Source organism: Microcaecilia unicolor, chromosome 2, assembly GCF_901765095.1.
Source record: "Microcaecilia unicolor chromosome 2, aMicUni1.1, whole genome shotgun sequence".
Classification (NCBI taxonomy): domain Eukaryota; kingdom Metazoa; phylum Chordata; class Amphibia; order Gymnophiona; family Siphonopidae; genus Microcaecilia; species Microcaecilia unicolor.
Window position 1 is genome coordinate 566,072,640 of NC_044032.1, and position 16,557 is coordinate 566,089,196.

General features: G+C 45.0%; 1 protein-coding gene across 1 annotated transcript in view; it reads left to right on the top strand.

Moving 5' to 3' along the window:
- Nucleotides 1–16,557, top strand: part of PCM1 (pericentriolar material 1) — an 866,960-nt gene that overhangs the window by 901 nt on the left and 849,502 nt on the right. Inside the window, 1 exon segment of the mRNA XM_030191464.1 lies at nucleotides 14,520–14,639. Coding sequence (XP_030047324.1) covers nucleotides 14,544–14,639 — 96 coding nt within the window. The 5' untranslated portion in view covers nucleotides 14,520–14,543.

Genomic DNA, 16,557 nt, shown 5'->3' on the forward strand with positions numbered 1-16,557 from the left:
TGAGCGGCTGGAGATTTCAAGCTTTTCAGTCTATACCTGGGACAAAATTGGTTTTCCTTCTAAAATCAGAAAACGTGCTGAAACTCTGCAGAACTCGGGCATCCACAACTAAATTTGGTTTTCTTTAGATCAACGTATGTCTTAGATTGTTTAATATTATTGCTAAGGCAACGGGAAACTTTTGGTTGACTGATCAAGTCTCTGTTAATGTGTAACACACTTAGTGTTGCTTTTGTTATATCACCATTGTTTTCTCCGTGCAGTTTTTTTTTATTCCCTAATCTTTATTTGTTCCTTTTTTTATTTTTCTTTTAGAAAAAGTTGTATTTTATCATCAGTCATCTTGCTTTTATATTTCACCAGCTTCTTTTCGCGTTAAAGTTTTAATTTACGATTCCCAGGTTTGTGACATAATTTTAACGTTTCCTTGATGCATTTCTTTTTTTTTTTTTTTTTTTTTTTTTTTAACCTTTTTAGTTTCATATGTAGGTGCCACAATGTGGAGTACTTTACAATCTTAATACAATTTTCTTCCCATAATTAAGAGAAATTTGAAGGTGTGTTTGTTACCTGGTCTGGTTTGATCATTTTTTCATTTATGCAATTAGTTGGGTTAACATACATAGTAACATAGTAGATGACAGCAGAAAAAGACCTGCATGGTCCATCCATCCAGTCTGCCCACAAGATAAACTCATATGTGCTACTTTTTGTGTATACCTTACCTTGATTTGTATCTGTCATTTTCAGGGCACAGACCATATAAGTCTGCCCAGCACTATCCCTGCCTCCCAACCCCCGGCTCTGGGACAGACCTTATAAGTCTGCCCAGCACTATCCTCACCTCCCACCATTTTATTCAATTATATTTGCTGTTCTTAACGTACTTTTTGTAAGTTATCTGCATTATTTTCTCTGTGGTATTTCCTATATTTTATTGGGATTTACTAACTGCCTTTATGAAGAGATTCACCCAAGGGTGGTGTACAGCAGGTACAGTTTTAACGTAAGACTTGCAATTATGCTAACAGTGTAACAGTAAAAATTCCCTAATATAAACATGAATACAATACATGACGTAAACTTGAGAACAGCAAATTAAAACCTAATAATAGGACTACCATGAAACAGTATTTTTTTTTTTTTGGGGGGGGGGAGGGAATGGGACTTGATATACTTGATATACTGTGGTTTTTGCAACTACATTCAAAGCAGTTTACATATTATAGACAGGTACTTAGTAGTATCAAAAATATACACATTTAACAGCACTGAAATTCAAATAACAGGGATATGTATACCTGTAATATGTCAGCATAGTACTAATGAAACATCTAATAAGCATGCATTAGAACATTCAAATAACATAGATACAATGTTAATGCTTTTCTACAATGCAACTTACCATATAGGTGAGGGGTCAAGTGCTGATAAATAGACGGGACAAGATGGGTGGTATAGAGTGAGTGGGGATAAATAAGATCGGTGGCTGAACTTTAGACAAGTTCTTTGTACAGTTAAACAAGATTATATAAGGAACTGGTTTAACTTACAGTGGGGGTCTTTTACTAAGGTGTGCTGGCATTTTTAGTGCGCGCTAAAAATGGGCAGGCGCTAAACGCTAGAGACGCCAGTATATGCCTGTGGACGTTTAGCTTGCACCTATTTTTAGGGTACGCTGAAAGTGCCAGTGCACCTAAGTAAAAGACCCTCTCTATGTGTGTAGCAAGCTAGTCCTGAGTGCACAGTGGTATATAGTCATGCTATGTATTAAAGGCTTGGAAGAAGAGCCAAGCTTTCACTTGCTTCCTGAAGTAGGGGTAGTCTCGAGAAATGTAGCTCCTCTGGGAGTAAATACCAAAGCATGGGGGCTACTCCTGAGAAGGCTTGCTGGTGGGTATCACATTGTACAGTGTCTTTTGATGAGGGTGCGGATAGTGATGTTCCTTGAGAGGACCTTAGAGGTCTCAAAGGTGTGTAAAGGGCTGACTTATGCTTTAAGTACTCTGGCCCATTTTGTCTGAGTACCTTGAAAATCAGAGTTTTAAATTTAGCCTGGTAAGGTACTGGTAGCCAGTGTGGTTTTGTAGGAAGGGTGTGGTGTGGTCACCCCACTTACAGCCTTCTTTCACATGTGCTGCAGCATTCTGAATTAGTTGGAGCTGATGCAAGCGCTTTTTGGTTTGACCAGTGTACAGTGGTGCTGTCCAATTCATGATTTGATTGATTCATTGATTAGTTTTTGACAAATTGATTCGAATCAGTTGGAAAAAAATCGTGATTTCCCCGCTGTCGCCCATGCCGCTGCCGCTTCCCTCCCTCCCACTGTGACTTAAGCCGCTGCTGCTGCTTCCCTCCCGCTGTCACCCAAGCTGCTGCAGTTGCTGAGGGAAGCAGCAGCAGCAGTGACAAGAAAATAAACTTACCATAGAAGAGCTCAAGGAGTTCTCTCAGTTGGTGCAGACAGGCTGCTAGTTTTGCCCTGAAACAGGAACTGATATCAGGAGGTGGGACTGTCAGTGGCACCAAGCAAGCCACCAATGCAAGGAGCAAGGAGGTTGGATGAAAACAGGAGGCGTCCAAGGCGGGATGACAAGCCTATGAGCTGCTTCATCCTCATTGCCGTTCTTTATTGTTGGTAGTATTTTTATTTAATCTTGCTTACATTTTCAAATATGCCAGCTAGTGCAGCATATAGATATACACAGAGGAAGCATAAGAACGGAATAAGATTTTATAGGTAGAGTATTAAATTGTTTTATAGATAGGGTGTCCCTATATCCAGCCCCTCCAAATGACTCTCTCTGTTATATTTGTGTAGAGATGTTTTTTTTACTGCTGGTAAAGGGCCTCTAAAACAGACATCATGCTAAGAGAATCAGGTACTCAAGGTTTAGAGTTTATATTTATTTACTTACTAGGGAAAAAGGTCCGTTTCTGAAACCAATGAAACGGGCGCTAGCAAGGTATTGGCTTTCTGCAATTAATATTTTGAAAGGGATTGTTAGGATAAATGTGTTGTCATGCTAATGAATAATTTACATTGTTGTATTATGTCTAATATCATGTGTTTTTTGTTTTTGTTGTTTTGTTGGTTGAACTGTTAGGACACACTATGTATGTGTGAGAGAGAGAATATCTGTGACAGAGATAGTGAGTATCTGTGTGTGAGAGAGAGAGAGACAGTGTCTGTGAGAGAGAGTGTAAGATAGGAAGACAGAGTGTGTGTTTCTGTGTGTCTCAGAGAGAAAGATTTTCAATTTGCAGGTCACAGTTTGTGCGAGGAATTTGGCTGTTTGGCGGCGGGGGGGGGGGGGGGGGAGTTGCTATTCACTGTCAACCTAACGACACACTGCTTCTCCCGTCCACCAGCTAAGTCCTGGCCTGACCCACAGCCAGCAGGAGCTCCCTCCATACTCTCTCACTCACACACATTGACAGGCAACGGCGGTGCTGACGCAGCCACAGGCACTCACCAGGATAAACTTCGCCTCCCGGTTTAGTCTCTGCGTATGCCGCTGTCCTTCAGCTACAGCTGTCAGATATTTCCGTCCCGCTTTCACCACCACACTGCCTTTCTTGTTTGTCGAGTTCGCTTGCTCGCCAAAAACCGCCTGTCAGGAGAGGGTAGGTGGTGTGCTGGCGCGCTTACAACTATTTTCGTCCATCGCGCGGCTATGACGTGAGGAGGACCAGCTGTTAAATTGCAGTTTGTTCCCTGTCACTGTTCCGCCCTCGATGTCATCACGTTTTGACATGAGGGTGGGACAGAGACAGATAGTGACAGACTTACGAACCTAACGAATGTTACGAACCCTTCACTTCAGTGGCTTCAGAACGTTGGAGGTGCAAATTATAATAGTAGATGACATATCCCACATTAAACATTAGGTTGAAACCTGTGTGCATCAAAAATCTTTTTTTGTTTTCCTTTGCTTAGATCAAAAGAAAAAGATGGCATGTAGGAACTTGCTCCTTTTGTTTTGTGGATTGCAGTGGTATATTATAAAAATGCATTTGATGTTTTTTATTACTACAATTTAAAAGAAAAATATTGAATGAGGGCAGAGCTACCTTTATGCAGAAGTCCAGAGTCAGTCTAAATGTGCCAGCATTGTTTTCTGCATACTATTAGCCACCAAGTTCATACAAAGTTAATTATGTTCAATGGAAAATAAATCTGTTGGCTCAGTCTGCTTGCTTTGTGAATTTTCCATCACTGTTTCATTATTGCTACCAAGTATTGCATATTAAGGGTGTTTGCTTTAAACTTTGTTTTAATTTGTTTATCAAGTCCTTATATGTCCATGGTTTTGCTTTTTAAACCCAAAGGTAAATCCTAAGGGTGGTGAAACAGTTAGGTATAAACTGTGTTGTTTCTGACTTTACTTGTTTTGGACTGCTTTGGCACCTGCTGATCTGTACATTTGCTGTCTGGAATTTTGGAAGATGGAAATGAGAAAATAAAAATGTACTCTGTAGAAGTAGTTTACTTTTGCAATGTGTGTATGGATGCTTATTCTGTTATATATATGTGAATAACTGTACTTATGGCTATGATTTCCGAACATGCGGTATTATTAAAGGACAGACTTGGTTGGGGGGGGGGAGGGGGTAACACTGAACAATAATTGTGGAGATAGTGTAGAGACTGGTGCAGTTTAGCCTGTCATTGCTGGAGTCCGCGCTGAAGTGGTCCTTTGAAATTGCTGGCCTTGCCTTGAGGGCGTCTATTTTCAGTTCCTATGCAGCCCAGGCATGTCTTTCCTGGCTACAGCAGGCGGTGGAACAGCCTGCCAATGGTGCGGGGCCCCTTTCTGAGGTTGCCCCGCGGATGGAGTCGGTCCTGTCATTTTTGGCTGACGCCCTTTATAATTTGGTCAGAGCTTCGGCTAAACAGATGTCTGTGGCGGTTTCTGCCCACCGCCTTCTTTGGCTGTGGCATTGGGCGGTTGACATGGCTTCTAAGCAGAGGCTGGTGAGACTACCCTTTTGGGGCCTCCTGTTATTTGGAGAGGAATTGGAGAAGATTGTGAAAGACCTGGGGGACTCTAAACCCCAGCGGTTACCTGAGGATAGGCTGAGGCCTTCTTCCAAAGGTTCTGTGTTTCCCTCTTCTTCCAGACCTCGCTTCCGTGAAGCTCGCAGGTATCGCCCGGGGTGCTCTGCTGGGTTTTCTCAATGTACCCGTTTTCAACAGAGGAACTCCTTTCGCTCGGACAGATGTTCTGCAGGGGCTGGGTCAAGGCCAGGAGTTCAGGGGTGTCCTCCACAATGATGGCTTCCGGTCCACTCCTCCATGCCTGCAATAGGAGGACGTCTTTCCCTCTTTCTAGAGGAGTGGATCAAGATTACGTTGAATCAGTGGGTCCTGGACCTGATCAGAGAAGGTTACCAACTGGAATTGGGTGCCCCGGTGAGAGATGTTTGTGGAGTCCCGATGCGGCACTGCCGTAAAACGGGCGGCAGTAGAGGAGACCTTAAGTCTTGCTGCACCTCGGAGCGGTGGTCCTGGTGCCTCCCGCCGAACACGGCTGTGGCCGCTATTCCATTTATTTTTGTCGTGCCTTGAAAAGGAGGGTCTTTCAGACCGATCCTCGACTTACGAAGAGTCAACGAGGCCCTCAGAGTACGACATTTTCGCAAGAAACCCTGTACTCTGTCATTGCGGCGGTTCAGCCAGGAGAGTTTCTCACGTCTCTGGACCTAAAAGAAGCATATTTGCGCATTCCTATCTGGCCTCCACACCAGTGGTTCCTCCGCTTTGCGGTGTTGGGAAAACATTTCCAGTTTTGGGCCTTGCCTTTCGGCCTAGCCACGGCACCCGTACTTTCTCCAAGGTAATGGTGGTCGTAGCTGCCTGCCTCAGGCGAGAGGGTATCGGAGTCACCCTTATCTCGGCGACGGCTCATCAGAGCGGATTCGGCAACCGAGAGTCGTCTTGCCACAGCCAGAGTGGTTGCAGTCCTGCAGGCACTAGGCTAGGTGGTCAATATACCCAAAAGTCACCTGACCCCCTATCAGTCTCGAGTATTCGGGGGTTTCTCCCTGACCAAAGGCGGTGCAAGCTTCAGAATCAGGTTCATCTGCTCCTGCGGATGCCTCGCCCGCAAGCTTGTGACTTGTCCAGCTGCTGGGGTCAATGACGGCCACCTTGGAGATGGTGCCTTGGGCGAGAGCGTATATGAGGCCTCTGTAGATTGCCCTGCTTCAACAATGGTCTCCGATGTCCCAGGAATATCAACGCAGACTAACGTTGCTCCCTGCGGCCCGGCTCAGTATGGCGTGGTGGCTCTCCGACAGGATGCTGCGCCAAGGATTGCCTCTTGCGCTTCCTTCTTGGTGCCTGGTGATAACAGATGTCAGCCTTCTAGGCTGGGGAGCGCATTGCCAGGGAAGCTATGCTCGGGGTCTGTGGACACCCGTGGAAGCGGGGTGGTCCATCAATCGCTTGGAACTGAGAGCGCTATTCCAGGCTTTTATGGCCTTTCTAAAGACTCTGAAAGGGCTTGCTGTCCGGATTCTGTCAGACAACACGACAGCGGTGACGTACATAAATCGTCAGGGAGGCACTCAGTGCAGGGCCCTGGCCGCGGAGGCTGCTCAGATTTGCCACTGGGCCGAGCTACACCTGCAGCTTCTGTCGGCAGCTCACATAGCAGGTCAGAGCAACGTGCAAGCCGATTTTCTCAGCAGGCATCAAATCGAACCGGCGGAATGGGAACTGGCAGAAGAAGTTTTTCTTCAGATTTGTGCCAAATGGGGGACTCCCGGAATGGATCTAATGGCGTCAAGTGCAAACGCCAAAGTACCTCGCTTTTTCAGCAGAAGGAGAGATCCTCACTCGGCGGGGGTTGGATGCTCTGGCTCGACCCTGGCCCTCAGAGCTCCTGTATGTGTTCCCTCCTTGGCCCTTGATAGGGCGAGTCCTACTGCGGATTCGACAGCACCGAGGTCTGGTGATTCTCATAGCTCCAGATTGGCCAAGGCATCCATGGTATGCGGATCTCCGCCGGATGTTGGTGGACGCTCCGGTGCATTTGCCCCTGGTGTCGAACCTGTTGGTTCAGGGTCTGGTGTCTATGGAGGATCCCTGCCGATTTGGTCTTACGGCTTGGATATTGAGAGGGCGCAATTGAGAGACAAGGGCTACTCTAACAAGGTCATCTCCACTTTCTTGCAGGCCCGCAAGCAGTCCACCTCTGCAGCTTATGCTCGGATCTGGCGCAAATTTGAGGCGTGGGGTGTTTCAAAGGCGATCACACCCACGCGGGCTACAGTCTCGTCAGTGCTGGACTTTTTGCAGGAGGGCTTACAACAAGGCCTAGCTTACAATTCCCTGCGGGTGCAAGTGGTAGCATTATCATGCTATTGAGGGAAAGTCGCTGCCTTATCCCTTGCTGCTCATCTGAACATTGCCTGATTTCTCAGAGGGGTGCTTGGGTTCTGTCCTCCTGTCCGGTTGCCCTGTCCGGCCTGGAACCTGGGACTGGTGTTGTAGGCTCTTCAGTGTTCGCCCTTTGAGCCGGTTAAGCGAGCTTCGGAGAAGGATGTGACTTTCAAGACAGTCTTTTTGGTGGCCATTACATTGACTAGACGCGTGTCTGAGCTGCAGGCGCTGTCCTGTCGGGACCCCTTTCTGCAATTCTTGGAGTCCAGAGTGACGGTACGTACAGTGCTTTCTTCCTGCCTAAGGTGGTTTCAATTCAGCGTTTACTACTACTACTAATTAACATTTCTAAAGCGCTACTAGGGTTACTCAGCGCTGTACAATTTAAACATAGAAGGACAGTCCCTGCTCAAAGAGCTTACAATCTAAAAGACAAGAGAACAAACTAAAGACAAGTGAACAATCTAGAGGACGAGTGAACAGTTAATCTGATAGGGTGGATAGATTGGGGCATTTTATATTTCTCGAGCGGTTAGGCGCCGAAGGCAGCATTGAAGAGGTGAACCAGCCCATTTTTCTTCCTTCCTTTTCTAGGGAAGAGTTCCCGGACTCCTTTGGGCAGTTACATCTTTTGGATGTGCGCAGGGCACTGTTGCAGTATCTACAGATGTCAAATGACTTTAGGACTTCTGATCACCTTTTTGTCTTGTCAGGTCCTCGGCATGGAGGCCCGGCGTCTAAGGCCACTATAGCCCGTTGGCTCAAGGAAGTTTTTTTTCTGCATATCTGCTTTCAGGTCGGGCTCCACCTGAAGTGTTTAAGGCGCATTCCACGAGAGCGATTTCCTTCTCGTGGGCTGAAACGGGTGCACTCTTTCTTCAAGAGATCTGTAGTGTGGCTACTTGGGCTTCTCAGCTCTCTTTTGTCCGGCATTACAAGCTGGATGTTGCAGCGAAGCAGCATGCAATTTTTGGAGCACAAGTGCTTGCTCACGGTGTGGCCTGTTCCCACCCTAAGTAGGGATTGCTTTTGTACATCCCATCAGTTAATGGATTCATCTGCTGCTGATGACAAGGAAGGGAAAATTTAGGTTCTTACCTTGGTAATTTTCTTTCCTTTAGTCACAGCAGATGAATCCATGATCCCTCCCTGTCTGACTTGTTTTTTGTTCAGATCTTTCATGCAGATATATATCTCATTGGGAGAAGTTGGATACCAGCTCTCAAAATTTCTACATGATGTTCTTCTACAGGAGGTTGAGATCGTCCCTCCTTTGTGTGGTTATTGCTCCTTTTCTGGGGCGTATGTTCGCTGTGAGGAAAGTTAGTTATACTTTTGTGGTTCACTCTGCTTTGGAAATCTCAAATACTGAAAGCAGTTGGGGCTAGCCGTCCAAGAGGCACTATGGTTTTTCAGTGTTCTCAATCTTCACCTGCTGGTAGGCGGATACAACCCATCAGTTAATGGATTCATCTGCTGTGACTAAAGGAAAGAAAATTACCAAGGTAAGAACCTAATTTTCCACTACTCCATAGTGAAAATTTTTTTTTTTTGGTTCTGTATCCATATTAGCATCCGCATTGAGCATGGCAGAAGATTCAGCTTTTGACGTGGAGCGTGTATTGGCATCGATATCGAGTGCAACGTTGAGAGAGTCTGTCTGACTCGGTACCAAGAAAGCGTAAGGACTCTACATCCTCTTGGTCGGTGATGCATGCGTCGATGGATCTGCAGTATGAAAATCCTAAGAAGCATTGCCATTGTTCTCCCTCCAGGCACTCTGCCAACACCTCCGCTACATCAGCTACCTTGATGGCACAGGAAGCATCCATTCCACAGTGACCACTCCCTTCTCGCTAACTTATTTTCTCATAGAGAGCCTTCAAGGTCCTTGATCTCCTATGCCTGCACAGCTTATTACTTAGGTTGCATCCACACCACTTTCCTATTCGGTACCGATGCCTGTTCTACATGAAGAAATTTGGACTACACTGAAGGAGAAGCTTTCAGGGCTACTGCATTCGCAATTTATACAGGGTTACAGGGTGCTTGAGCCAGCTTCAGCCCAGTCTGTCAGAGAGATGGTCACAGGAGAGGTCCCGGATGCCGACGCTCTAGTTGATACTCTCTTCCACATACTTCCCATGACCAGTACTTTGACGAGTTGGACTCTGACCTCTTCTGGAAGACGGATCAGGACCCACAGGACCTCTCATTTGAGGAGTTCTATGGCATTCTATCTAATCTTTCTCTGCCACCTGAGAGACGTATGTCTCCTGCAGAAAGTATATCCTTTCCTGGCTTTATATGTGAGATGGCTCAAGCCGTGTCTTTCAAATTAGAGATGGAGGAGGTACTTCAGAGCTCTGGATTATGACTCCTCCTAGAGAAGGAATCACTGTTCCATTTCATACAATTATGAAAAATGTTCTACTCAAAAACTGGAAGATGCCACTGACAGTTCAAGCAGTCTCAAAGAAAACTGATAAAATGTATAGGATATAGAAATCCACAGGGTTTGAGAAAACAGTTAACTCTTTATTCCCTAGTTATAGAGTCTGCTTTAAAAAGCATTTGAAGTGTAAGATCTCGTGCTTCTGCTCCTCCAGGTACAGAGTATTCTTTGTGGAATTCCTTCCTCGCCCTCCCCTGAGAAAGCTGAGGAATTCCATTAGCTTCACAGGAAACTTCTCCACTGCCATAAATATCTGGCAAAGGCAGGCCTTTGATGTGTCTTCACACATTTCTGCTTTAGCAGGCAAAATTCGACATCTCTCTTGGCTCAGGGTCTGTGACCTCGAATCTGCTGTCCAGGTGCATCTTAACATGTCCTTTGTCGTGAGGAAAACTTGTTTGCTGACAGTCGATAAAGTGGCTGATCTAATAAAAAAAAACATACAGATAGTCTGTTATTGAAATGGACACAGGGGAAGCCATTGCTTGCCCTGGGATTGATAGCATAGAAGGATGCTACTAATTGGGTTTTTGTTAGATTCTTGTTGACCTGGATTGGCCTCTGTTGGATGCAGGATACTTAACTAGATGAACCATTGATCTGACCCAGTATGGATATTCTTAATATCTAGGATTCTGTTTCTTCTAAAGATTTGCAGGCGGATATCGACGCTCCAATTACAGTATGTCTATGCATCATTACACTCCTATTCCTCCTCCACCTCAAAGAACTAGCCCCAACGCTCACATCCAAGACAGCAGTGGTGTGTAAAATTCCAAACACCATCTGTCTAAGCCCAATTTTTCACTCCTTCCTAGAAGGCATTGCCGCCATACAGTTGTCCTTGCCAAGCGACCTACCAGTCGGAGGGAGGCTCATCCTCTTTCAACAGAGGTGGACTATTATAATCTCTGATTGTTGGGTTCGACATACCATTCAACATGCCTACTCTCTGCGTTACAACTCCCTTCAAATAAAACTACTTCGAGAGGAGCTCTCAGCCCTCCTCCTGCAGAATGCAATAGAATAAGTCCCTCCGCTGGATAGAGGGTGAGGGTTCTGCTGAGATATTTTCTCATATCAAAAAAGGCAGGGGGAGTAGGTCCAGTTCTCAATCTTAGAGAATTTAAAACAAGTTTCTACGCAAAAATTTTGCATGGTTTTCCTGGTATCACAGTTTCCCATGTTAAAACGCAACGTAGCTTAAACTCTGGAATTTTTTTGCCTGAGAATGTAGTAAAAGCAGCTAGCTTAGCGGGGTTTAAAGAAAAGGTTTGGATAGCTTCCTAAAAGAAAAATCCATAAGCCATTATTAAGAAAGACTTGGGGAAAATTCACTGCTTGTTTCTAGGATAAGTAGCATAAGTGTACTGTTTTGGGATCTTGCCAGGTACTTGTAAACTGGATTCTGATGTACTGGTTACAATACATTGTTTTAAGAGCTATTTACATATGTTTTTGATCTGGTAAACACCAGTTACATTTAGAATGTTTTAAATATTAGCTACCTTATCTCATATTTTATGTAAATTGACTGCATTAGCCCTTCATCATTTTACAATCAATTACTTTTTTTTTATACTTTGTTTCACAATTATTTAGTTATGTGGAGTCTTCAATAAATTTGTATTTTGGATTTTGACTATCTCCTGTCTGTTTTTTCGAAGAGCCTGGTTCTGTTCCTGCTCCTTTCTTGTTCTTGAGATTATTCGTGGGACACCGTTGTTCTTTGCCCACTCCGGTGGTCTTCCTTGCTCTTTAGATCTCAACGAAGCATACATTCACGTACCTATTCTCCCTGTACCAGAGAGTTTTTCCACTTCTGCTGTGGGATTTTGCACTGGGCAGTGCAATCAATACAAGTGGGGAACCCCAGTGATAAGACTTATTTGTCTTTCTTAAGAACAAGTTTCCATGCTTTTGTTCCAGGATATATGCACCCATCCATACAGCCTTGTACATCTTCCTGCTCTACTGGGGAACAACCTTCTATACATAGGCCCCCCACTACCTCTCATAGGGAAAACTCTTCTTAAACTGCAACAAGACCAAGTGACCATGATTCTAATTGGTCCCTACTGGTCATATCTGGTTCCCTCGCCTTCTAGAGTTATCATCCAGAGAACCAGAGGTTAGGTCCTTTTCCAGCCCTAATAACGCAGAACAAGGGATACCTTCACCATGCAGACACTTGCTCTGTACACCTGACGGCTTGGGTCCTTAAATCTTCCTGAAGGAGTCTTTAGGATACTCCTAGCCTCTAGGAAACCTTTTACATAGAAATGTTACCCTTATAAAAGGAAGTGATGTTCCCAATGGTGGTGGTTTGATGAGGAATGATATCCAGGAAAGAGGAGGAAGCTCACAAACATTTCAAAAGTAAGGTACAGTTTTTTTTTTATAACTAGCCCCAAGCTTTTTAAAAGCAAATGCAATCTGAATGGGAAAATAACGTAAATATATGTGTGTGTGTAAATATATACATTGCGAATGCAGTGCATATATTTACAGCTGCTAATAACAATATATCACCGCAATACATTTCAACATCCCGTCACATTCACTTTATTCAACTCCAAGCTGGTGGTACATCCATCCAGTGAGTGAAGTCAGGAGTAATATTACAGGAAGGCCCATTGACTTGTCAGCAGTGAGCATGAGTTTCTGACTTTCTGAACTCTACAGTCCAGTTTAATAGTATTTCTTCCTCATTCGCATCCTGCTGTCTGTGTCGGCCAGCATAGATCCAGAGAGGCATGCCTTGCTTAATTCCTTTTATGAATCTTCTCTCGGTGGAATACAGTGTTCATGTGTATACTGCATGATCTGAACAAAACATCTTATATAACGTATAGCAACAAAGCATAAGCAAGACATGTCATTTACAGGACAGCAGATGTTCTAAGAGTCAGCTGAACTGTTTACAGTAGTATAAACCAAAGGGCGATGGACAATAATCAGGTGTGCAACCAGAGTACTTGACCATCTTAGGTGCCTTTTTTTTACCCTTATTCAGTACCTGCTCCATATTTTGAATTCTGGCCTGAAAACTAACTTGGTCAGAGTGCATTTGAGTGCCATTAGTGTGTTATGTTTCAAAATTAATAATAAACCAGTTTCTGTTCATCCCCCTAATAGGAGGTTTGGTATGAAATAAACCTTTCATGAATCTTACTTTAAAACCACCACCTGTGGTTTGGGATCTGTGTCATCTTTGTAGCTCTTGTGAAACCTCCTTTTGAGCCACGTCATTTTTGTTCTCTTAAGTTTCTCGCGTATAAGGTAGTAGTCTCAGTAGCTTTTACTGCTTGCAGAGGAGTAAGTAAACTTCAAGTCCTTGTGGCAGACCCACCGTACGCCAGGTTCTACCACGACTGGGCTGTACTCTGAACCCACCCAAAGTTTCTCCCTAAAGTGGTATCAGAGTTTCACCTCAATCAGTCCATTGTACTGCCTGTCTTCTTCCCTAAGCCACACTCTCATCCTGGAGAAGAAGCACTGCATACCATAGATTGAAAACATGCTCTAGTGTATTATCTGGAGCATAGGAAGTCCTCCTAGCTTTTTGCATCCTTTGTCCCTAACAGATTCGGGATACCCATTATCTAATGTACTATCTCTGCTTGGCTAGCTGACTGTATCTCCTACACATATACTCGGGCTTGGCTGACCCTTCCTGTTAGTCATGGCTCACAATGTAAGAGCCATGGTGGCTTCAGTAGCCCATTTATGCTCTGCCTCCATTGAAGATGTTTGCAAGGGGGCTATGTGGTCATCTATCCACACCTTCACTGCTCTGCTCACTACTATCTGGAGAAGCATTCTAGGCAGGATAGCTGGTTTGGACAAGCAGTCCTGCAAAATTCTTTTATTATTAAAGTCATCTCTGCCCTTTGGCCCTTTTTTTTCCACCAGGCTCGCTATCAACTAAGTTGCAGAATTTACTTATGTTGTGAGCTTGGTAGCTAATGAGTCCCATATGTGAGAATATTATGCCTGCTTGTCCTTGGAAAAAAGCTAAGGTACTTACCTGTAGCGGGTGTTCTCTGAGGACAGCAGGCATGTATTCTTGCATCCCTCCCATCTCCTCTTGGGTCTTCTTAGCTTTAGTATTGTACTGCTGATACAGTGCTCGAATGTCGGGCGGGAAGGCACCCATGTGTGCTGTGGGCACTGCCTTGAAGATTTGAAGTGACAAATGCACTTGGCATTGTCTGCACTGGGCTGTGTGGATGATGTCACCTATATGTGAGAATGTTTACTGTCCTCAGAGAATACCTGCTACAGGTAAGTAACTTAGGTTTTCACATCATTTCACCTTTTTGATAGAGAAAGCAATATTACTTGCTCATAATAATTTTTTTTTCATAGACAACGGGATTTATTGGGTACACAAACCCTCCCACCTCCACAAAAGCTGCATTGCTTCTTGAGCTATTAACCAGCTGAGGAGACACTTCATATGGGAAAGCATGTTCAGATTGCTATACCTACTTTTCTTTTTCCAAAGATACGCATATTAGTAGTGTCCATTAGGAGATATTTCTTTATTCTTACAATTGAAACACTTGTGGAAATCTTGCTTTTTTATGTTGTGGATTTATTTTTTGTGTGTATTAGAAGTAATTTAAAAGAATCTGCCACATTAATATGATAATTGTGTTGGTTTTGCAGGTTTTGTGTACTTGACCTTTCATAATGGCAACTGGAGGAGGTCCATTTGAAGAAGGCATTAATGATCAGGACATGCCTACTTGGAGCAGCGAGGGTCTTGATGACAGACTAAATAACATGGTATAATTTTATTATTTGCAGCCACTTGAAAACATTTATCAAATAAAATAAAAGTAAAGGTTAGTCAGCAATTTGGATAAAATGTACTTGTTAAAATACCCCAATGGAGTTTCATGAAATGTCTTCACTTCTGTTTTATGCAATGTGTAACAATGACCATGAGTATAGCAAATCATTTCAGGGGAGCAGAACTGCGAAGTACGCTAATGGAAGAAATCATCAAAAATAATAGGAGCAAAATTTCTTTAGTGCTTGTAATTGCTCCTTCAACTGCTCCTGGAAGGTCCCCTGTTCTCTGCCATGGATTGATGAATATTGCAATGACAATGTTTTTCTAAATTTCTCACTTTTACTTCTTTTTTTCCTTTTTCCCTTGTCTTCTTATTGAACTCCCCTATTCCTTGTCATCAAGCAGATGAATCCATTACGAGTGGGTTGTGTCCATCAACCAGCAGGGGGAGATAGAGAGCACTGAAAAACCATAGTGTCTCATGGCCAGCTAGCTCCATCTGCCACTTCAGTATTCTCTATCTCCCCAGCAGGGTGGTTGCAGCTTGTTCATGCTCCTTCAGAAAATCTGCCTGGGGTGGCTCCTGTGCTTTTGCCAGTTGTAGCAGGGGTGTTGTGGCTGATGGTGCCCACTTTAAAGGCAAATAGGCAAGCCCTGTCCCTGTCTTTGCCCATGCTGTGGATGCAGGCACATAGGTGCGCCCTTTCTCTGCCTTTCCCACGCTACTGATGGTCCAGAGTTGGAAATTTGCCTCTTTTACTGTTGCCTCAAACTTTCCTCACAGCATAAAAAAAAAAAAAAAAAGTCGTGTCGCGCTTTTGCGCTCCGATCCCAGAAAAGAAGTTTTCTTCTGATTGTGCAGCGTGACTGGAGCTCGGAGACTCGGTCTGGTGAGGTAAGAGCATTTTGTAGCTCCTCCGGGGAGGGCCCGCGTTCGGGACAATTTTGGCGCGAAGCCACCATTTTGAATTTCCGCCACTTTTGGCGATGGCTGCTGAGAAAGTTAAACGCTGTTCCGTTTGTGGCAAGCGCAAATCTGCAGCGGGGCTCTGTAAGGCATGCTTTTCAGACGGTAGAGCCGGCCCGAGCATGGCGAGCGATGTTCCTTCCCGCTCCGTGGAGCTGGCAGCGGGCGCCATTTTGGAACAGCATGGTGCGACCCCCGCTAAGGCAGAGGGGTTTGAGCCTGGAGGGGCGCCTTGTGTGGAGGCTGATAAAAGAGCTGTTTCCCCTGGACTGGAACCGGGAGGCCAGGATGAGCCATTTCCCCCTGAATTTGTTTTATTGCTGCATAATGCATACCTGTTAAAAAGAGCTCTTCCGCAGGGGTCCCCTGCGGCCCTGCTATCTGTCTCCCCTCCAGTGGAGTCTGGCCTTGGATTACCGTCAGGTGCGTTTTTCCCTGACAGATGGCCGCAAGACAAGCGCAGAAGGGGGGATTCCTCTTCAGAGAGTGGCGCACCTCCCCCCCCCCCCCCGTGGTCGGGATGTGAGGACTCTGAGGGGTCTGGCAGGCCTTCATGGTCTGGAGAGCCAGAAGAAGGTGCAGGATTGCCACCGGATCCAGATGAACCTTCTGCGGTGAGGATTTTCCACCGCCATGAGCTGCCAGTGCTTATTACTGATGCCTTGCAGGTCCTCTCTATAGAAGACCCTGGGAGTACTGAGACCTCCTGAACATGCGGCATTTTCATATGGAAAACCTGCGCTCCGTCATAGCGGCGGTACAGCCAGGAGAGTTTCTCACGTCTCTGGACCTGAAAGAAGCTTACTTGCACATACCGGTTTGGCCCCCGCACCAGAGGTTTCTGCGGTGATGGGAAAACATTTCCAGTTTCGGGCCTTGCCTTTTGGCCTCACCACAGTTCCCCAAATCTTTTCCAAGGTAATAGTGGTAGTAGCTGCTTT